The sequence below is a fragment of the Parambassis ranga genome, chromosome 14, assembly GCF_900634625.1.
Source record: "Parambassis ranga chromosome 14, fParRan2.1, whole genome shotgun sequence".
Taxonomy (NCBI): domain Eukaryota; kingdom Metazoa; phylum Chordata; class Actinopteri; family Ambassidae; genus Parambassis; species Parambassis ranga.
The window spans coordinates 3,544,148-3,567,733 of record NC_041034.1 but is presented as its reverse complement, the minus strand read 5'-3'; the positions used below and the strand labels follow the sequence as shown (position 1 = coordinate 3,567,733).

Below are 23,586 nucleotides of genomic sequence, written 5' to 3'. Positions count from 1 at the left end.
AAAATCAGTGACAGACATACACAGGTCAACTAGTTTCGATGTCACTTTCAACATATGTGTCATGTACACTGCCCTGCTGTGAGTGTGCCCTATAGTTTTACATTTTAATAGTGCATTAATTGTTAGCCAACATAAAGAGTATATGAATATCAAACTGAAGAAAAAACAACCAAACAACCACACATTTGTGTCCCCACTCACTAAAAATGACCCTTTCCACAACTTAACTTAACAGTAACTGGAGCACATTTGCCGCTTCAAACACATGTTTTGGTGATGGCTGGAGCTGCTCAGTGTGTTGTCAATTATTGCTTCAAGATGCACTGCAAGAGTGTGTTCTGTAAAACCTCAGGCTGAGCTCATTTCTATCAGGACTTTGACTGTTTTAAGGGCTGCCGTTAAAATGATGGCTCAATCCGCTATACATGCTTTTTGGGAGTCAATGCAGAATTGTGTTATTGAGTTTCAGTTCACTTATCAATAGTAAAACAAAAGGTGGCATTGAGTACCTTAAAAGCTTCTGTTTCTCTCAGTGTAATCACCAGAGAGAGTTTATGAGCGTCTGATAATCTCAGATGTAAAATCAGGATTATATTTAATAGTCAAAATTAAGCATACTAAGAGCAAAGGTTTGCAGAGAAGTCTCACTCCTCAGTGAAGATCCACTACAGTGCACATCTTCTCTCAGACCTAATTGTCCCCGGCTCTCCCAGTGCGAAAATTTGCCGAGTGCCAAATGAAATTGAAATCAACTTAAGTGTTAAGCAATGAGCAATGGGAGAAAGAGAGGCACAGCAAACTACACTTGACCGCTCTTGACAATAGTGCCTGCTCCCACCAAATTCACATTGATTAATTAATTAGAATCCCTTATTAGCAAATTGACTGTCTCAGCTGATTATCAAATTCAGTTTCTTTATTAGACGCAGCTGCCGCGCTGCTGCAGCCCACCCCCCCCCCCCCCCCCCCCGATGCTCAATCTCTCCTCTCTATCTGAGCCGGCCACTCAGCTCCAGAACAGCCCTCATCCATCCGTCTGAAGAAGTCCTCAGTGAGCCCATGATCAGACTGGACCCAGCCTTGATGAGCATTTCTCTTAATTTATGTTCTGGGGAGAGTTGGGTATCTGAAGCGTCAGAGAATATGTGGTGGTGTTAAAGGGCGTACACTTGAAATTATGTACACTGCTAACCTCGACTCAGATCTTTTTCACATTAGCGCCTCACTTTTATCAAATTTAGAGAAAATTTGTCAAATTTCAAAAACATACCTGTGCCTCTGAGTGAGTCAGGAAAATTTGGTGAAATGAGCCTTTTTACGTGATCTTGTTGAAATCTGTTTTGTCGTACAGGGACATGATGAGCGGGCATTTCCATTTGTCTCTTGTGCATTCATTGCTGCTGTGCTGGAGTCATATGATGATTTGAAATGGTGATAAAATAAGCGAATAAGGAAACAATCGCCTCATTGACCCTTTGGCTAATGATATGTTGACCTGAAGCAGCATTCTTTACATCCACACAGTTGTGTTGGCATCACAGTGGGCCTCACAAATGACCCTGTTCACCCTATCCTGAGCCAGGAGGAAGGAACCACACACACACACAGTGGAAGTGGTGGCAGGCAGGCCCATAGTGGAGCCGATGGATATCTAGCTCCAAGCCTCCAGCGCCGGGGGGGGGGATGAAAAAGCCACCAGTGTGCGAGTGCTGGCTGGCCGTCGGACCACATGGACGGGCCTGTGTAGGGCCATTGTGGCCAATGTCTTTGTCCAGATGGTTCACATACCTTTAGTCGTGCTCTGGGTGAGGAATGCACTCCCTCGGGGACGGTTCCCGACCCTGGAAACAAGGGCCAACATAAACACCCATCCCCAACCCCCACCTCAGCACAGGCCCTCACCTAAAATCCCTCCAAACCCCATCAGAGCTGATAATGAGGGACTTACAGAAAGTGTCATACCACCTTTAAATACTGAGTCTGTCCAAATCCTGGAGGTGTGTGCGTGACACATTTGAGTGATGACAAAAGTGGTTTGTCATAAGATAATATTAGATGTGGAGAAGATTGTGTGTGTGTGTGTGTGAGAGAGAGAGAGAGCGAGAGAGACCGATTGTGGGATTACAGCCTGACTAATTACCTTGTAAAATGCTGTTCCTTCCATTTAAAACACAGCATTGCCACAATTCCAATAAACAAGCATTATTCCAAACAAAAAGCAGAGAGAGCGTGGCCTGGAACCCTCTGTTCCAGCTGTCTTGTAAACAGCGGTTGTCATGGATGGATGATTTTGTTCCATTTTTATCAGCAAGCATTTTAAACGCCGGGTATTTATATTTTGCTATCTTTTGCAAAGGAGGGAAAAAATTCCACACAAGCTCTACTCAGCTGTTCTCAAGTGTTTATTCTGACATATTTGCGCGGAGAGGAATTAGACGCTCGGCCTGTTTACAGCATACGTTCAAGTATGCCTCTTCTCCAGATTCCAGGTTAATAACAGGAATTTTTTTTTTCAGTTTTTTGTTTATTAAGAATATAAAAGGAAGAAGCAGCACAGAATGAATGACACTGTGTCCCTGCTACTTATTTTTTCCATAAGTTAGAGGACGAGGAGTTTGTGTCCCCTGATTGTAGCTTCGCAGCTTCACTGTGCCAAATAGGATGAAAGCAAGTGGAATTTTCAGGCTTGCCAGCAGTGGTTGAATGCGTCTGGTGATAATTTCTTTCCTCATCAATTCTTTGAACACATTTAAGAAATCCTCATGACGAATGTTGATGTTTTGCAGGCGTTCCTTATTGCAGGGCCGCATCAAAGCCAGCAAAGATGTAAGTAGCTCCGTAGTGATACAATTGACAAGATTCAGGTCAAAATCAATCTGTGTGAAGGAAGAACACGGGAAAACAGGCTTCAGGTTAAAACTGGCTTAAAGCCAAGCAGACTCGTGTTTTGCTATCCTCTACTCCTCCTCTTCTACTTCCTCCTCTGCAGGTATCGAGGCCCGCGCTCCCTCGCACATCTGTCGGCATGTATCCGCCGCTCAATCGCTCTCGCTGGGCCGCGGCAGGTTCCCTAACAGCTCAGTATGGCTCTTCCATTAATCAAAGACACTTCCAGTGTCCCATTACAGAAACACTGCTACTCGGCCTGTCTGAAGCTGACAGCTCGCCAATTCATCTTCTCCAAGAAAAAAAAAAAGCCATTGTGGCACGCCAGTCGCCTTTACCTGTTCAAACGAAGGGCTGTTAAGAGCGCAGGAAGACCCCTCTGAAATTGTTTTCTCTAGGTCAGGCAAACAACAAAAAAGGTAAATTGCTTGTCTCAGGTAACACACAGAGGGAGTTTGGTGGTGGCAGTTGGTGCGAGGCGGTGGCGGTGGCGGTGGCGGCGGCAGCGTTGTGGGGGGATGAGTGAGGTTGGGTGGAGGAGTGGGTCAGCGACAAAATAAGAGGATGGAGATGTGTTTGTTAAGAGGCTGATTTCAATGAGGCTACAGGGGATGAAATGCACCGATGCATTTTACCGAAACGGTCTAAACACTGTGCTGACACCGCGGCGGACCCCTCTGCAGAGGCTTGCTGCTACTAAGTACCTCTCCTTACACATCCCCTGTCGCCTATAGACAGCAGGTTGGGGTGTTTAGCTCTCTGTGTGGGTGAAGGTGAACATGCAGGAGGAAAATGTGGAACCCACATGCAATTCAAATGTCCTGCCTCTAACTTTGCTGGGTATTTTGTAGGATGTTGTAGTTGAAGGTGTGAGTCTTCTTTCTTTCCCAACCTGTGCATCATAGACCTATAAATACATTGCATTAATAATGTGTGAGCAGGAGGAAGAGGGGCAGGATAATAAATGTCAAGCTTTTATGCAATAACTGAAGGGTGATTCATTGTAGCGTTTAAGGAGACAAACGAATATATGTCTAAAACATAGTCCACATTAAATACAGATTTGGCCAATAGGCCAGCCTGTCCATATTTAGGTCTATACGTCTACATTTCTCTGGACTCGTCCCAACAGCAGCTGAAAATCGAGACAGGAGCAGTTTTCCTTATGAAATGTGCTTAATGTTAGACGTAAAATAATATCATATGTCTGGTAAATCGTCCATATATATACCATTAGCATAAATGTAACTGTGTGCTTATCTGGCAGCTGTATATGCGACCAAATGTGGATTTATTTCTTTGTAATTATTAGATGAAGTGGCTTAAAGAACAAACTGTGGCCAGAGAGAGCACTAACCCAACTCTGAAACCCTTTCATAATCATAAATATATGCTACAAGGAAAGTTTCTTTTCTCTTTTCATGGCATCCTGTCCTAAACCCTTTAGATTTTACATGCAACTATACACATAAACACCCAAGGGTGCATAGCTACAGGCTGAGTGTTCTGTGTAGCGACTCATTCATAATTTTTTGCTCTGTTTTGGTCTCCTCCAACTTGAGAAAATGTCTTCAGCTCCATCTTTGTTTTTAGGTTTTGGACAGAATTTCTGAAATGAATTTGTTTGGAGATCATTTTTCTCTCATCACTTTAGTTTTCTGTGAGAAAATCAGGGTGCAGCACTCAATCAAACTCTGTGTAGAAGCAGCAGCTCATTCTCTGACAAGCATAAACCAAAAGTTTTTTTTTTTTTTTTTTTTTTAATGTTGAAGTGACAGGATGAAGGTCAAATACTTAGAGGAATAAGCTAGTGAACTGCCAGCAGTGAAATTCTAAGTGGCAGGGGGGGACTTTTGCAATTAAAATGAGTTGACATGACAAGTTTGAGTCGTGAAATTGTTCCTACTTAAATCCTTGTTATTATTTTAAAGTACTTTGCTGGCATCGGAACTGTAAATACTTTGCTCTGCGCAGTTTAAAAGGAAAAAGACACAGTGAAATGTGAAAACCCCAGCTGCAGCTCGGGACTGGCAGCCGGTAAATCCAACATTTTTAACTTCTTGGATGAAGAGCAGTGGTGAGTGGCTCATTACCAAACCAAGGTACAATCTGAGAGGAGGAGGAAGAAAAAAAAAACATACTTTGGCCCCTTCCTGACAGCTCAGGACGATGACGTTCTCATTAAGATCACATCTTTTTTTTTTTTTATACTGTGGACTGTTAAAGTGAATGAGGCCGAATGAGGAAGGACAGCTCATTCCCTCCTTTCACCACTCCCCCCCTCTCTCTCCCACCCTCACCCTCCACACCCCCTGGTCGATTTGATTGGCATAATGAGGTGAAGGCTAGTTGGCACAAAGCTGCTCCGGGGGGCAAATGGAGACATTATTATTTTGTGAGTGTGTGTATGTGTGTAAGAGGGTGTCTTGGCGATCACACCCAGGCCCCACTGGGCTATTAATTACCCTCTCTGTAACATGGCATCTGCTGAGACGGGGGGTGATAGAGTGAACACTGCCAACACGGGCAAAGCTGCTCTCTCTCTGTCTCTTGTCTCCGTGGACCCCAGCTGCAGTCTTGCTCCATGCTTATTGGATTCTATCTACATGTATGATTGATTCAGCACCTGAACTGTGCTTTTCATGACAAGCAGGCCAAACACACACACACACACACACATATACAGGAGAGAAAAGCACCCCAGCTGGCAAATATTTAACCAACCATGAGACTCACTAAGATGCCCGTTCTGTTCAAGTAGGTTGGGACATTTTCTGAGCAGCTGTTTGATTTGCTGTTGTGGAAGAGAAAGAGGGAGGGATTTTCTTCTAAAAGATGTGGCAAGAAGCTGTTTTTGTGTTTGTGCATCTGGGTTCGTTTTTATTTTTGACAAGTCACAGTGATGGTTTCAAATTGATGTCCTATAGTCGGTGCTAACAGGCATGCAGATATACTGAAGCCTCAGAGAAACAGCGGTATTTTCTCTTTAATGTTGTTAAAGGGTAAATATAGATTTTTGTGTTTTTTGTTTGTTTTTTTGTCAACCAAAGGGCAGTTTTGAAGTTCAGTTATGGTGTCTCTGGCTGCCATCTTGGCAGAGCCTGGCTCCACCCAACTGCTGCCTGAAAGGGGCAAAGACATGGAGCATGAGTAGCAGCCATGGAGACCAAAACCTGTAAAGACAGGCAGATATGTTACGTTTGTCGTAACGACACATATGGGCGTATTTTCAGACATAGGACAGTATTGTAGGTTTGCATTACTGGAGCATATGATCGGAATGGCCGACGTCATCTTGTCATGAGACCGTTAAACCCGCCATGAAGTCCTACTTTGGATGCGGGAAATATCGACCTCATACAACAGTTTTTCTGGTGAGGATGGCATTTTAACATGGACGTCTATGGGGATTGATTCAGCCTCTAGTGGCCATTTGTGGAACTGCAAGTCGGACTGCTGAAATACGCACGTAATCATGACACAAATCCCCTCATGTCGGAGATAGATGAGGTCTTAACACAGCCTATCTCCAACCATTGATAATAATCAGTTGTACTTATCTGAGAGTCAGTTTTGTGTGTTTCCAGATCAGTATCAGCAGGACTTTTATTTTGGTATTTTCCATGCTTACTTTATTGCGACGTCTTGGCTCAAAGAACGCAGAGATCATGTTCTCGGTATCTTTTTATTTTTTTCTTGGAATTTGGGGATTTTAGTGAACTGCGGTGCAGCTGAGGTCAGTGTGGGTACTAGTAGCACTGGAAATCAATAGACCAATTTATGACAATGCAGGGGTACATATACTACAATATAGCAGATCATCCATATCCATACCTGCCCGGTCGTAGTCCAGCATACATATGCGCTCACACATTATGCCATGGAGGACATTTAAAGGTCCTGTTTGTTGTTTAGATCGCCATCCCCTGTTCCCTGTCTGCCCCCACGACTACACTCCCACACACACACACGCACATCCACACACACACAAGTGTCTGGTGAGTCAGAGCATTAGCAGTCATATCGATTTCTTCCTTTATGCTCTCCCTAACCTGTTGTAAAGAAAAGGTACACCCACACCCCTCTTACTTCCAGTTCAAACCACGTCTCAGTCATTGCAGGGGCCAACTTATAAATTCCCCAAATGATTACATTATTCAGTCATATAGCTTCATATGTGCAGTAGGGGAAAAGCACCTGGTTATGTAATAATTTCATTAAGCAATGAGTTAATCAGATGTATTCATCCTGCTGCTTCTCTTTCAGTACACAAACTTCTCGGTGTAATACATTTTATGCAGCTGACGGGTCCTTCTGCTCACTCCAAGGTGCATTAGTGTCACATTTGGACATGTTAGTACATTATCTGTCAGATACTACATTATCAGTTGACTGTAGTGGTGTGTGATGTTTTCCTAGCCGGGGTCGGGGAAAGTCTGCTCTCGAGTGAAGGGAGCGACCCCGGCCTGACACCCAGACGCTACTATTTCAGTGTTCCAGCCCTCTGGCCAAAAAGCTGTCAGCACATATTTTATCCTTTCCCCTCGCACAATATATTTTCCCTCTCTCCTTCGTTTCTTGTTAGAACTCTTGTTTTCCCTCCTTCTGTGTTCATAGCTGTGACATAGACCTAACACAAGGTGCTGAAGTGTCCTTACGCCCTCTTAAAATCATTTGTGTCTTAAAAGAATATGAAGTTATGAAAGTTATCTTTTTCATGCAGCACCTTTTTTTTGTACTTGGGAGAATAACATGAATAATTTCTTCACTAACCCCAGCAGGATGTCTTTCTCCTTAGCGATTCACCTGCTGTTGCTCTTTTCTTTTAGTAACATTCAGCTGGTTTTCACTGCTTTGTTTTAAACTGGTGTTAAATTTTGCGCCTGGCAGCTTTAAAAGCTTCTTACATATGCCCTTTGGAAGCTCGCCGTTTATCTGATGCATAAGTAATGCTCACGTTTCCTTTCTGCTTTCTGCACCAACACCATGCGCCCGTGCCGCCACCAGGCAGTGGCACAGCACAGCACAGCTCCGTTAGAATTTTAAAAATAAAAATACACTGATCACACTGTTATTAGCTATATTTCACACACAAACACCAACCCAAACTCTCACATGACCCTCTGCTGTGCCGGCAAAAGCACTGATTCAAGCCGACAGAAATTCTTGGCACAGACCGCCCACTCCATTCACTGGCTGCTGTTCAGCTGTCATACTCACTCGCTGAAGTTTTCTCCCTTTTAATAGGGTGGCTGTGCAGAGATGAAGGTACTAATATGAGCTGCAGCAATCATAAGCAATACGTTTATCCATGGTTAACTGAACATCTTGGGTCAGATATGAAGAGACTGCCTTGTGACAGCAGCGATGAAGAGCCATCAGGTATAAATAAGAACAGAGCGAGGTCTGGTTACATAATGTACACCAATGATTCCCAAAGTCAGGTTTAGGAACCTCCAGGGAACATCAGTGGGGCTGCCAGAAATAGGAACAATTGTCATGCTTCATTATCTTTTTGCTTCCTTTGAGCTCGCTTGGTCTCTAGTAAGTCTTTTTTTTTAATACTTTTTTTTTTTTTACCTCCAAGGGTAACATTTTATTTTATCTTATTTTATTTTTAAATTTAAATTTGTAGGCCATAAAATCAATAAAACATGTTCATCTTTCTTAAAATAAATTCAAAAGTTAGCTTGTTAGCTAAAAGGTGAAAGCAGTATTTATTGATTAGCTTAAAAAGTAAGAACATTGGCAATAATCTGTTTATTTTTATGCATTATGTAACAAGTTAATTGTGCATCAAATGCAAATATAAGTACCATTTTATAAATGCTAATAAATAGTGCTAAAGATGAAATGTAGAGTCTTGTTAACAAAAATTCAAATATTTAGAAAATTTCATTCTTTTGCAACATCCTGAACATGACCAACAAGTGCAAACCTGTTGTGACATCCTTTCCTTGCTCCATCATGTTCATCCTTGACATGCTGACATAACACGACACTTCCTCTCATGTCTCATGCTGCCATTGAAATGATTTCTCTCAATTTAAATGATTTATTGATTGTTGGTGTGTAGCTAACCTAGCTAGCCTTATTTACCTTTTCTGCAGGTTATTCATCAGATATAGATAGTTTTTGATTAACTTAAACACTACATTGACACCACAGTATGTAGGTTTATTCCACATGTAAGTATACATCAACACATTGCAAAAATGAATACGATAATGATGCCGATATAATGCGTGTATGTGTCTGATGTTCGCAGTTTTCTTATGTTGTTCTGCATGGTGCATGTGTTTAACAACTTCCTGTAGATAGCATATGCACATTCATCTATGTTGTCAAAAAGGAAACAGTCGTGCTATTACAGGCGCTCTGAAGTGTGTAAGAATATAGCAGAGTATCACCCCCACCCCACACACACACACACACTCTGTGAGATGAGAGCGACTTGTTTACTGCAGCCCCGCAGAGCTCCGGCTGGGGCTGTTTGGGACGCCCGTGGGTGCTGTGCAACTCTTGGAAGGCGGACGTGTGGTGAATGACAGTGCAGATGGCCTAGCGCCACTGCTGCCACCTGAACCTCCCCAAGCCGCCTCACACACACACACACACACACACACACTCACAAGCTAGTGAGGTCAGACACATCAAAACAACCTGCCTGCGGCCATCTCGAGTGTCAAAATAAGCCCCTGCAATCGTACCTTTTTTCTTTTTTTCAATAGTTTTATTTGCCTCAGCATAGGCACACAGAATCCAAACACACACAGATGTGCAGTCTCACCCTGAGACACACAGACACACTGGCCTGCCACTATCTTTTCCCCCCAGAATGTGATCTTTCCTGTGTGTTACGAGGCGTACAGTAAATCAATCCAGGAGCATTGCATAATAGTTTGAGAGCTGTGTCCAAATACCAAAATAATCACCTTGTCAACTGGTCCACTCTGGATCACACAGGCTACAAAAAAAAACTAAAAATCACAAGGTCTCTCTCTCCTGTTTCCAGACAAACAAGAGTGTTTACACCGAGCGGTGCTATGAAGCTGGAACTGTGCTGTTGACAGTGTGCAAGTATTTACTGAGATAAGCAACGTCTGGTCGACTGTAGTAGTCATAATTATAGAGCAATAACACACATGTGCACATCTGGAGGTTGTGAGTCCACATCCTCGGATTCTGTGACACAATTTTTGTATAATACACAAGTCTGTGTCAGTCTGTGCTTTTAAAAAAAAAGTTACCAGCTGACAACTGTGAATATTTTTATAATTGCTTTGTATTTATTCTCCAGCTTTAACAAGTTTAATCCTGTTCATCTGTGATTGGCCCGTCTGTGGCTGTGCTATTTTAAAAAATATACAGCTGTTTGTATTATTTCAAATCTGATATTTTATATAGTTCCTGAATAACCTATGTGATTTTTCTTTTAGCTAAACTAAATTATTGACTATTTGCCTCTAAACTGTTCATTAATGATCAATATGTAGGGCTGCATAGTAGCCAGAATTCACTTTTTCCAGTTACATATATTATAATATAGGTGATTATATAGCAGTCTTTTACTTGCTACATGCTACGTGCTTATGTTTATTATTATTATTTGCATTCCGACTGCAGACGAACTGAATATAGTAATTGGTGGATTGTAGGAATTGGATTTGTATACATTCTCTGTATACTGTAATCCTTTTGGATTCTGTTCTCGCTCCACTGCAAAGACAAAACTTCTCTTCAAGGTCAAAGTTTCATCCAGTGTCATCTCATCTAATCCAAACTTGCTTATCTGCATTTAACTGCTTTTTTTGTGTGTGTCCCACGGCATCACACAGGTTGCTGTTGTCGTCGTTCTTGTTGCGAAATGCAGCTTTTATTGATGTAACAGGTGCTTAGCTTGACTGTGGCAGTCAAAATAACACATCTCCTCCTCTGTTTGGCTTTCAGAATGGAAGCTAAAGTTAGACATCTTTGAGGTTTTTCTGCCACTTGATGGAAGGTGATGCCAATGCATAATGCATGAGGAGAGAGGGAAGACTTTGTCTGGCTGCTTTTTATAGACCACCAAAGCTCTGCTACTGCACACACACACACACACACACACGTCTGAGCCAACCGTCTCACTCGATGCGCTGTAACCTCTCACAGATCAAGAAAGCAGGAGCAGAGGAAAAACAGGAATCTAGCAAACTGGCAACATTGTCGAGAATTTAAAAAAGAAAAGAAAAGAGACAACAAGACGAAACAGAAATGTTGACGTGCTATTTTCAGACGGCTGCGTCTTTTGATGAGGAGCAGGAGGAAGAGCGAGCAGCAGGGCTGGTGTTTGTCTCAGAGATGGGCTTTAACAGAAATACTTTATACATGTGATCTTACATGCTCTTCCTCATCTTTGTTCCCACTGTTCCAACACACTTGTGAGTGAAAGTGTCTTTAGGTTGAGTTAAAATGAGGAAGAAAATGATGTGCAGGCAAAGCCGAGCTTCTGCTTTAGGTTGCAGACTTTCGCAAACACCATTTGCTGCCCTCAAAAAGTGTGAAGTTATTTTCTCCTTATCCCTCTAATCCTTATTTAACCAGGCTGGTTGACTAAGAGCACACTGTCATTTATAGTAATGACCTGGAGGAGAAACTGCAGGGAGCTGCACATATATACACACTCACACCTGTGTGCTGCCTATTACCACCAGCAGCAGCAGCACACAGCGACGGGCCACGGCCTCTCCATTCCTCTGCTGCATTATTTACTAATGTTTGAGGTCGGAATGTTCATTTAGATGTTTTTGTTGAATTCACTTTTATCGCAGAACCAAGTTTAAGTGGCCAAACGTTCCTCCAGCAGCCGCTCTTTACTTTTTTTTTGTCTCGTGATTCAGTTCCTTTCACTCGCCACTCCTGTAAATGATTTTTTTTCCTCTTTTGGCTGCTGAGAGTTTGAATACAACACCCCTCAGTACTTGCGGTTTTTTGTCACGGGTACCTTTAACAGTCTGATAATTTTTCCGCAGTGAAATTTTCTCCAGCCTGCGGATTTGAATTGCAACCTCTAGGTCATGTTCTCTCTCTCTCCAGTGTCCACCTCTTATTGAATAAAAGGAGTTTGTCAAAGAGGGGGGAAGCACTTTACACTGAGTGGAGCTCTGTGTGAGAGAGGTTGAAATGGCTTTCTGAGTAACACTGAGGGTATTAGAGAGTGAATCCCACTTTCTAAGCTTTGGGGGGGGGGATCCAGGTATCTTAACTGGGATTAGGTTGAAATAGTGTTTTACTGCCCAGGAAGCACAATTAGAAGTTTCTTGTTATTGTTCTTTCACCTTAAAAACTGAGAGTCACTTAGCAGTCATGCTTGGGTGGTAGAAATTAGTGATTGATATTGACGACTAATACAGCTGTGACACAAACATTAGCAGGTCTGGAAGGTAAATAACTTCTTCAGTCTTCTTTTATATATCAAAACATTATAGTTTGATGTCATGTTATCAAATCTGCCAAATTGTTAGCAGTAGGTATCAAGTTTTTGATTTAAATTTTGTGTGTGCGTGGTCCGTTATTATACTTTGTGCAGGTGCAGGTTGTCTGTGTGTGTGTGTGTGTGACATCAGGGCTGCCTGTACGTCCTGCAGTCTGTCGACAGCACTAAGTGATTATATAAAACCACAGCCTTGGCTTTAAGGAGAGTCTGTGTGAAGGAGGTCTGGTGCAGCTCACACAATTTGACCTAGCATGGACTGCACAGTCCTGTCGAGTGTGGAGCTCCTGTGCAAATACAAAACACCTCCACCTCCCAAGCCAGCACCAACTGTGCATCTGTAGTGTTGTAGCCGTCCAAGTTGGAAGGTTCTTTTTCCCTCAGAGATGATGAAATCCAAAGTTTTTCTCCACTCTTTGCATTTTCTGCTCATTGTGCTTCCTGTTCACAGCTTGAACTGCACAAAAAAAACAGAAAAACTAAATAAATTAAAACGGGTAGGAGATAAATTATTGATCTCACACATGTGAGCAAAGAGGGAAATAAATTTAATGTCATCCTACACCTGTGCACCGTCAGGCTTTGATCAAATAGAAAACAGAATTAATTTTGTAATAAATAAAGAACGTAGTGACAGCGTTTATTAAAAGATTCGGTGTGAAAGGCAGACTGAGTGTCCTCCTCAACGGTTATTAATTAAGCCTTCACTGGCAAAATATGTTTTTTTTTTTTTCAAAATTAACTGATGCAACTTGACAAACACTTTCCTTCTTGATGTCATTATATTCGCCGCAGTGCTCCCACTTCCTCTTGCACACCAGATGTCAGATATCACTTTTGCATACTAGATGCCACATACATGGCTCGTGCTGTGGGTTTTTCTTTTCTGTCCTGTCATCACCAAATAAAACCAAACATTTATGTAAAGAGCTCATGTCAAAAGTCATTTTATGTCTTCTGTGCATAAAGGAGGACGCTTTAAATGCAGCTACACATGTGAAAGGATTCTTAATTTGACTGCACAGTTTCACCTTGACTCCTTTAATCTGTCCACATCTTAGATCTCATACATCTTCCTTTTGTTTGTGTGCTAAGTAGCAGAGAGTGTTTACATGTGTTTAGCAACAGGATTTATTGGAAACGTGGTCTGTGGAGATACAAAATGCCGCACCTCTTTTAAGCAGCTCCATGAATAGTTTGTGCAATACATTAATTAGTTCTGTAGGTTAGGACACCTCTTGTGGGCCAACTCAGACATGACTGATTGGATTTTAATGAAAGTCGTAGAGACCATTAATCTAACTGCTTACAGCCAGCTGTCAACATTAAAGTCATTATTCAAATCGCACTTATCAGATTTTGAAAAGACAAAAAAAAGTTGAGAGGGATTTCATGTGACTTGTGCTTACAGGTGGCATGTGGCTCTCAGACTAAGCCTGGGACTGTCACTCAAGCAAGGAAACAACTGTTATTGTTCAGTGATCTCAGTTTTTTTTATTATTATTATTATTGTTTCTACCCCGTCAGTGTGTTGTGTTTCTTTTTCCTCTCGAGACGCCCTCGGGGCAAATTTGCTGTCTGCGATATTATAAATAACACAATGAGGATGAAAGGCAGTGGCGCTCTCCCTCCCGTCTCTCCTCTTTTCCTCTCTTGCCCTGCTACTCATCTATGCTCAACACGAGTGCCTCGGCGTTCGCGTGTGTGGCTTGAATTTATATGAACGTCTCCCTGGCGGGGGGGACAACGGGGGCCAAGTCATTGATATGTGCGGGAGGACTCAGGATAAACAGCCCACGCCGACCGGTGTTACGCCAGCCTGCCTTGATACATTTTGATTGAGCAAAGACAGAGGGGTGGGATAGAAGATGGGAGGGCAGAGGAATTGGGGAGGCTTACAAGCAGGGATAAAATGACAGAAAGAGAGCTTTTTCTTTTCTTTTTTTTTCCCCTTCCACCTGCGTCTCCAGCCTGACACAAAATGGATGCATGTGAATGTTAAGAACCACACACAGTGGTAAGATATGTGCACTTTGGAGGGCAGCAAACAAACAAACAAATGAGCTGCTGCATCCTATCATTGTGCATCCTTTTGTTTCAGAAGACCACTACCACCATTTCACTCTCAACACTACCCCAGCCACCCACCACCCGCACCCATGTTTGATTGTGTGACATGGTCAGCCACCCTAATGGACTGGAAATTCATGCCCCTTGTTCCCCCCTCTCTGTTGTCTCTCGCTGTCAGAGAACCAAAATAAGAGGTGGCGGCGGCACACTGCGCCACTTATGGCCACATTAGGATCAGCCACCAAAGTGTCACTGAATTGCCTCGTGCATCATTTCGGCTTTGTTCACCATGACAGGGAGTTGTGTGTGTGTGTGTGTGTGTGTGCGGCGGTGGTCCTCGTCCAGCCCTGTGCTTTTACCCCCCCCCCCACCCCAAATGGATGTGCCAGTGGCTGGGCTCTTACTTCTGGAGTGCATTATCCCACTTATACCACGGATAATTTTTAAAGTTATTTTATTGACCTGTGTTTGTAGTGCAACGCTTATTGACCTGCTTTGAATGCTTTGTTGCACGCGCCTCTTACTGGCTCTCAGTGCAGTTCAGATGTGTCTACATGTTTGTATGTGCATTGTTTTTTTTGTTGTTTTGACAATATGTGAGTCGTTTTATTATCAGGCCTGCAGTGCAAATGTAGCTGCATTAATAAGCCTATAGTTACACAACAGGCTTTGGCACATTCCGACAGTTACAATGAATAAATAACATCAGTGTTAAATAGCACGTCAGCAGACCTTAATAATAACACATCTGAAGTACATGAGCAAACAGCATTTAAAACCTAATTAGCAATGTTAACACTGTAAAATCAGACGACCCAATATTCTAAGGAGGAAAAACGTCTCTCTGTTTTGTGACCTGCAATGTAAACCACCAGAACTGACAAAGATGGGAGTATTCTGTCCACTGCGACACTGTAAAACAACTGTTGTTGTTTTTTTAGGGATAAACATAAAAGTCCAACTAACCCTCATTTTATCTCAGTTTTGTCCAAGCGGCAACCTTCGGGGCTCAGACTTGAAGCCCTTGCGCAATTGTCAAACCTTGTAATTCACGCCGCAACCACTGGGGGCTGGCTCCAGAAGCGAGTCATTTCCCATAGACTCCCATGTTAAAATGGCCGACTTCACAGCAGAAATGAACATTTTTACAGCCTGGTACAAAAAACCACTCTGGTCTCAAATGATAGGTTCGCTTCTAGTGTACGGGGGGTGAATTTTTTTTACAACTCACTCGTTTTAATTGTATTCGGACTTAAAGTTACGAATAATTATGGGAGTTGCCGCTTGAGCGACAGACGGTTGACATATCACAGCGCGAGTTTCCTGCTTCCACGATCCGCTCCGCTCGTGCTCCCCCTCTTTGTCCATATTTGGAGTTTTGGCGGACGTGACGCTGCCAACATGGCGGCGGTCAGCACGTCCCGGAGCCTCAAAACGGCTCTCCAGAAACAAACGGGTGATGTCACGGAAGCTCTGCCCATAGTTTTTACTGTCAATGCTTTTGTCCCTGCTTCTGGTATTTTCTCAAGATATTTAGAATCTTTTTTTTCCCACTGAAAACACCTGCCTGCAGCCTGTTCATGTCTCACCTGGTAAAACAAAAGCTGAGAGGAACGTAATTATCTCTTATGAAAATAAATGTGTATTATATATGTGAGACAAACACGGTTGACTGCCGTTTTTTTTGTTTTTTTATAATCACTAAATGTCTCAGATGTTCCCGTCCCTCGCCTTTCTTTCCCCCAATTATCAGTTCTTTTTCTCTCTGACCCGCAGAACTAATGAACAAACAGCACACAGGCTTCCCTCAATTTACCACCTCTTATCAATTGCCTCCCTTTATCTTTTTAGTGTTTTCTTCTTTCCATCTAAACTCCAGCCATTCCTTTCTCCCCAAAGCTTTTATTCACAAACATCATTTCAGGGTGTTTTATAGCTTCCTTCAGGAACAGAGGATGGAAAAGGACAAAATAAAAGATGAAAGGATAGACGAGGATGGAGAGCAACACTCAAGGCTGCTGAGGGAGAAATAGATTTTAGACAAGCAATGAGAAATAAGTGCAAGTCATCAAGCATGGCTGTACTTGGCTTTGTGTGTGTGTGTATTAGTTTGGATGTGGCGATATATAAAATGGTGACATGAGCTGTAGAGGGTATCAGCATGAGCTTCAAGCAGAGTCATTTGATTTAATGGGATTTGGCAGTAATTCCAGTGCCTCTGTCAAAGCTCAATCATATGAAATCTGGATCCAGGGAAGGACTCTGACTACTTGTTGCAATGTGTGGTATCACCTTATTTTAAAGGTGTTGCATTAACAACCAGAGGTGCAGGTGGGATGCTTGGCTCTTTAGTTAGCCTGAGTGCTAGTTATGATATATGGCCAGCCAAGTCCAGGAGCAAACCTGGGTAGGAGGTGGTGGTGGGGGGGGGGGGGGGTCTGAATTACACGAGGCAATGCTGTTATGGCTCAATAACACAGGCCTGTAATCGACTCACATTTCAAACACACACACGTGAAGTCAGACAGCCCTCGGTTGTGCTGGTTTTTTATGAGGAGGCACACCGCACGAGGTGATCAGCATATGTTTTGTTGACATAAATTTAAAATTTATTGCCGTTGTCAAAAGTGACTGTTGGACAAAGTCGATTATTAACTGAGTAAATGGCCTGAGAGAGTTTTATGTGAACTTCCTTAATGGCTACAGTCAGTCTGTTTCAAATCACCCTCCCTCCCACCACCCATCACACACACACACAGACCTCTCATCATCTATTTCAGAAGCACAACATGAAAGCAGGCAGTTACGATGGGATTTGAGAGAATGTGTATGTGGAGAGAGGCGTCTATCTGAACTAAATGACTAAGCTGAGACAATATTTTAGTATCTTTTTGCATATCATTAAACCTTGTTAAAGCACTGTGAAGTGTGTGGGAACAGAATTACTGAATAGCTATTATCAGCTCTGCTTTAAAGGCAAATATAGCATTCCTAAAATGCTGACTGTTGTGTAATGTTGCATATTGTTTTGTGTACTTCATGCTCAGTTCATAGTGTAAATTTAGAGTCAGTATTGTGTGCTATTAAAAGCAGCAAAATCCCATTCATATGCATGGGGTTAACCTAAAAAGGATTATACTACATGATGTAGCCTCAATTAAGTGACACAAATGTGTTAGCAAGCGTATGTAAAATTAACTGTTAGCAACATTAGCATCCTAGCTTTAGGCAGCAGCCAGACTGAGGCCAGTCTTGCTTTGCTCCACAAAGGCCCCGTTCACACTGGAGAAAGTCATTCCAGCTAGAGTAGAATTGTATCTGGATTGTCTTTAAGATGGATACGTTCAGACCTATTTTCAAATCTGGCTATCACACAAGCGTGTCCGCACTCAATCCGGGTTAATCTGGCTTGTTTGCGGTCCTCCAAACCACTAGGTGGCGCCACATAATGTACAGAGTCCGTTCAGGCCGTGGTAGGACCGCGTTTGCACATGCGTCGTGCGTTTTTTTGTCCCGTGTCGCTCCCCGTGAACCGGAAGTAGCACATCGCTAACTGGAAGTAGCATGTCGCTAACCAGAAGTATCACAACGCTAGCCGGATTCGCTATCTGCATTTGCGTTCAGACCTGAGCCACATTTGAGCCAATCCGGCTAGATCCACCTCCATGAGGTGGATTGAAATCAGGATATATCCAGATACGGCCCAGATTTGCTAATTTGCCGCTCAAACAGCTACCAAACGAGCTACATACTTAATGAATAGTTAACTGAATTGCTAGCTGCAACATGCATGATGTGCATTATATGGAATTTCTGTAAACCTTTAAACAACCCAATTCGTGGTATGCTGGGAAACTAACTAACTTCTCTCACTCTAACTTTGTATTTTCATCTTAAGAAGGTTAGTTTTGCAAGGTTTCTTTACCAAAAACATCACAATGCCACAATGATTGACACGTCTGCCCGCACTTCCCAAACACTTAAAAGGTATTTTTTTTAAAAAAATGTTACTTTGTGTAACAGAATACATTATAAATGACATCCAAGGGCATCGTATGACCCTTTCACTGGAGACTGTATTTGTTGCGTTTCTTTTCATTGATAAAGAAACTTCATGTTCCTCTGTCTGATTATTGTTAAACAGCGAGAGAATGGACAGCCTTAGTTTAAAATACAAAGGCTTCTAAAGGTCCTTACCTTTTAACAGCCTTGAATTACTTTAACAGGTGATGTTACTATTCTGTTGAACATCCAGTAATGTGCTGTTTCAGTGGGTAGTGCTAGCTATAGCAGTTTAATCCACCACACTTTCAGCTATAGACACACACACACACACAACAGACTTTTCTCATCAACACTACATTTACGGTGAAAATACATGGCATTGGTTCCACTTTGAGCGGCCTTAATAAGTCCATCCATACCTTATCAGTGCTCTGTCTGGGGGCACAATGGTCAGATTGAGAAGGGACACAAAAGGCCTTTGAAAGGCTTTGTGCTCTGTGTGTGTTGCGGCTCGCCGCTTACCTGTGTTTTCCGATTATCAGAGTGAAAGTGTGTGAGTACATATGACCCTTAAAGGGAAGGAATCCTGCTCCACTCCTTTGTCCACTTGGATGTTTGGGTCCTTCAGGAGGATAACATGTGAAAGACAAAATTACATGAGGATGGATGATTTTTATCTGTCACTGTTGGGTCACCTTTAGATTGAAAGTGCATTGTTTTTGCACCAGTCGTTAAAGAAATAAAGGTTAGCATTGTATTCACTATTTATTTTGAAGGTGCGGTTGCTGCTAACCTGCTAATTTCCAAACAAACACTTGTGTTTTTGCCACTTGCAAGATGCTTTTGTGGCAATCCTCAGCCTCATTCAGTTCACTAAAGTGGTTAATTGCTGTAGTTATTTGTGCAACAGCAGCCTGGTGACACATATAGATGCCACATTATAATACCTGTACTCCCACCTTTTAAAATTAGGCTTTCTCTCTGGGTGTTCTGTGAAAGCACGTGACATCCTGATATGCCTCCTCCTGCTCTGAATGAAACATTACAGATTGCAGAGTGCTGTGTCTCACTTTCTCTCCCTTTCTGGCTTTTCAAGTGTCCTCCTTCCCTTTTGGGGGCAGTTGGCATTTATAGGACCTTTTAATTACTCACTGCTTGCCAAAGGGCTGTCATTTTGCCTTTGGTTTCTCTGGTGTCTACAACTTCTAACCACTAAATGATTATCATGACTTCCTCGCCCTCTCTGCATTTTTACCCCACTCTCTCTAAGATTTTAGGGATGCTTTGCAGCAATTAATTGCGAGTGAAGCCTTACTTAATAACTCCTGCAGCCACAGGATGTGTTATGATCTCTCTCTCTCTCTCTCTCTCTCTGTCTCTCTCTCTCTCCATTTCTGTCTTGGTCTCATCCTTGGTCTGTCTCTCCTTACTCTTCTCGAGGCACAAAAGAGAGCTGTAAATCAATTTGCATTCGACATCTGACATCAATCAGTCATGTTTTGGGAGAGTGGCACCACCTCCTCCTCCTGTGGCTTTGTTGAGAGTCACTAAGATGGATGGCTGTCATCTCGCCCGAGTTGAGCGGATCTCTTATCAAGGGCATTGTTTCCCCAAGAATGCACTTGGCTGATCGCCGTGTGCCACCTGACTCGTCGGTGGAGACTATGAAATCTGTTTGACGCCGTCTTGTTTTTGTCTGCCAGAAGCACACACACACACACACACACTTCACTCACCTGAGTATAGAATAGTGCGCTCTTTTGCCTCCTCCTGCACGTTTTGAGTATATTTTTTTCTCGGCTTAAGGATTTATCGGCTGCATTTTTCACCACCTGTCGTGCTTTTGATTTCCCAATCTAACGCTATCATCAAAACAATGATATTTCAGTTTGGATCCTCACTGTGTGAAAGAGCAACAGTTTTAGAAGATTAAATGTGCCAAATCTGAAACTTGATAGACAATGATTGCAATCATGTCTGTGTGTGTCTGTGTGTGTGTGTGTCTTTGTGTACCTCTGTCAGGGAGAGAGGTATTTGAAGTTCTCGGGAGGCAGTTGTTTGGCAATTCATGTCACTTTAATTGCTTTAGAGCACTTTCAGATATCTCTGAAGAATAATATGCTTTGTACTGAGCCGTGGGGTCTTTTAGGATTTCGTAACGGAGAGAGAGTCGTAAGCCTCGACTTTCTGTTGTCAGATGTTATTTAGTTACCTAACCTTCAAGGCCTTTACCACATAATCAAATATTGACCCTTCGTCTTGTCTGACCTTGTGCGCTTAAACAACGTTACAGCCTAATGACTGTCCATTTGGAAATAGGCAATTCATTGCAGATCTGCTTGGAGCTACGTAGTTTAAGAAAGCAGCGCTCAAAAACTGCCTCACGAATGGTTCATAACACTAAGTAGCCGCCCTGTGTGTGTGTGTGTGCATGAATTAAGCATTCTATTTGGCTTTACAGCACCTTATCCATCTGCAGCACTCGAGATGTAGGGAGCTGATAATGCCTCTCTGCTCAAATAGCACCTTGTGATTTACAGTTCCCAGACATGGTCTAGTGCTCCCTGCAGAAGAATAAGTGTGGCTGTAGGACGGCTTGTTGCACTGATGGTTATTTTTATGTGCTGATGTTATGATTGATGGAGTCTGACATTTCCTCTCAAACTGCACAAAAAAGGACAAACTTTTTCCTACGCTTTAAAACAGAAACAAAAAAAAGATATTCGAGAAACAAACATCTGCCTGAGTGACATGTGTGCACATTAATTGTCGCCCGGTGTGACTGCTTTTCATACCAACTGAGAGCAAAGATGCTAAAATGTTTGTTTTGCTCTTTGTCAACAGAAAGATGCACAGTGGAATGAAGACCTACAGCTGTGAGCTGTGTGGGAAGAGCTTCCTGGACAGCCTCCGTCTACGAATGCATTTGCTGTCTCATTCAGGTAAGGAAATCAAACCAACCCGAAAACCACAAACCCTGTAGACTGAGAATACTAAAAAGAAACAATTGTGGTAATTTGGAGCCGTGCTGATTTAGTACAGCAGATTTCATGTTTGGTATGTCACTTAACAAAGCAGCGTGCTTTTGAACAGGTCTCAGTTCCTTTTTTTTAAACTCATAAAAATTTTTTCCTCGGGTAAACCCACGGGTTTTCTGAAGAGTCGTTTTGGAGCTCAGTGCCATCAGTTTCACTGCTTATCCAAAACTTCAGTATAAATGGGGAACTATAGGCTGTATGTTTAGGCTTATTGAGGTTGGCTTACCTTTGAAGCCTGCCTCAAGTGCCCATGTGAGGAGCTGCAACATTGGGCTGCAACGTTTGCTTCATAAGAAATTGCCACTTGATTGAATTTCATAAGAATAAATGAAAGGCATGAAAATCCTTGTTATTTTCTAATATATTCACTTATACTTTCCGTCAATCCAACACTTGAGTGCTCCAAGAATGCAACCTTGCTGTTTTCAGTTGAGTTCAGTTGAGTGCGTCCCTGAAAGTTTGGCTTTGTTGGTTTGTTAACGTGAGTGGAAACACTGCAGCAGGCTTTTAGGATCGTCCGTAATCAAAGAAAATATACGCGCAATGGCGCTGGTAAATGTATTTACCAGGAGCCTATGGAGGAAATGTGCCTTATATTGGCTTAATTTCAGTATAAATATATACTTTTGAGCCTGTGAATGTGGAGAGTGACGCGGTGATTTGAGGATTATGTGACTCTTCAGCTCAGTAAAGCCGAACAGCTCTGGGAAACTTAACCCAAGAGGTGCCTGGACATCATCATCCTGTCATCCTACACCTCTGTGACATTAGAGGTCTGAAAGGTAGTGCGAGTCAGAACACTGGGCACATTGATTGGTCCAGTCTGACACTGTTACATCCACCCCCCCCCCCCCAAAAAACACATGCACACGCCCCAGCGGTCCCTGTGCTCTGAGCCTGCTTAGTTCAGCCCTGCTTTAATGGCCCAGCCCGTCTTTTATAGGCAGCAAAGAGTTCCCCACTCCTAAGGCCCTAAGTGCAGATGGTTTATTGAGACACTGTAAAAGCCATGAAACCTCATGAGGCACCCTCCTCTGCACACACACAAAACCCTAAATCCATGTGTTGATGTTGGCCCAAAGATTGAGCCCTTTGTGTGGAAGCCTGTATTCCAATGTGACACACTTAAGTGGGCTGAATTGTCTACTTGACACTGCTATCGTTGTCATTCTCCCCCTCCCCTCCCCGACTACTGGCAATAGACAAAAAAAACTGTAATTGCCAGGATCATTTGTTTATTCATATCTCTCCCCAAAAATCCTAAACAATGACTGAGATGGATGCTGACACTCCTGCTATGCTGTGACAAAGATGAATGACAAACTCACGCTGTGCCAGTGAATCGGCTCAGCAAACAACTCAGTGTGTCAAAAGCAAAAGTTGCTCTGAGGAAATTTTCAATGTTTATTTTAAAATTACACCCCGTTTTCACAACCTCCCACTCTTTCACACTGGCTTGTCAAAGCAGACAGGACAGAGCTCTGTCACAGGGGGAAAAAAATGTAATACTGAATGGTTTTGTGTTTTTTTTTATTGCACGTGTCTCTCAGTGTGTCTCCAATTACACCATGTGCTTCCTTTAAATATAATGTCTTGCCCTAAAGAGCTTGTTCTAGAGCTGACTGTGTGTTTATGTGACATCATGTAGTAGGCTATAGTTCAGTAGGAATGAAGTCAAAGATTTATTTAAGCCATGACACACAGTAGAAGCATCGGGGTGAGTCAAGGTAATCTTGTAGTCCTGATCTTGCAATATGTGTGTGTGTGTGTGTGTGTGTGTGCAGCTGTTGAGGTCAGCCATAAGAGTCTAATGGGTGATAACAAAACAATAATAATATCATATCAATTCTGCATGTGTACTGTCCCATTACTTACTATATATGCACATCCTGTTTATATTATTCAGGGCATGAACAAATATGTATTATAAAAAAAGGCCTTTAATGGGAAAATATAGTGGTTCTGGTTGAGGCAGGAGTTGCAGACCACAATATATTTTTTTAACCTAACCAAGTAGGTTTGGTACCTAAGCATGTGTCGCTTAAACCTGACCATGTGTTGCGGTAAAATAACATGTGTTGCTTGAAGCTAACTGAGTAATGTTGGTGTCTAAAA

The 23,586-nt window shown here is 42.6% G+C and overlaps 1 protein-coding gene across 3 annotated transcripts in view; it reads left to right on the top strand.

Moving 5' to 3' along the window:
- The window catches only part of zbtb16a (zinc finger and BTB domain containing 16a), a 124,015-nt gene that overhangs the window by 27,412 nt on the left and 73,017 nt on the right, over positions 1–23,586 (top strand). For all 3 annotated transcript variants that reach the window (XM_028420742.1, XM_028420743.1, XM_028420741.1), the window contains exon 3: positions 21,278–21,375. In XM_028420742.1, coding sequence (XP_028276543.1) covers positions 21,278–21,375 — 98 coding nt within the window. The remainder of the gene's footprint in view (positions 1–21,277; positions 21,376–23,586) is intronic.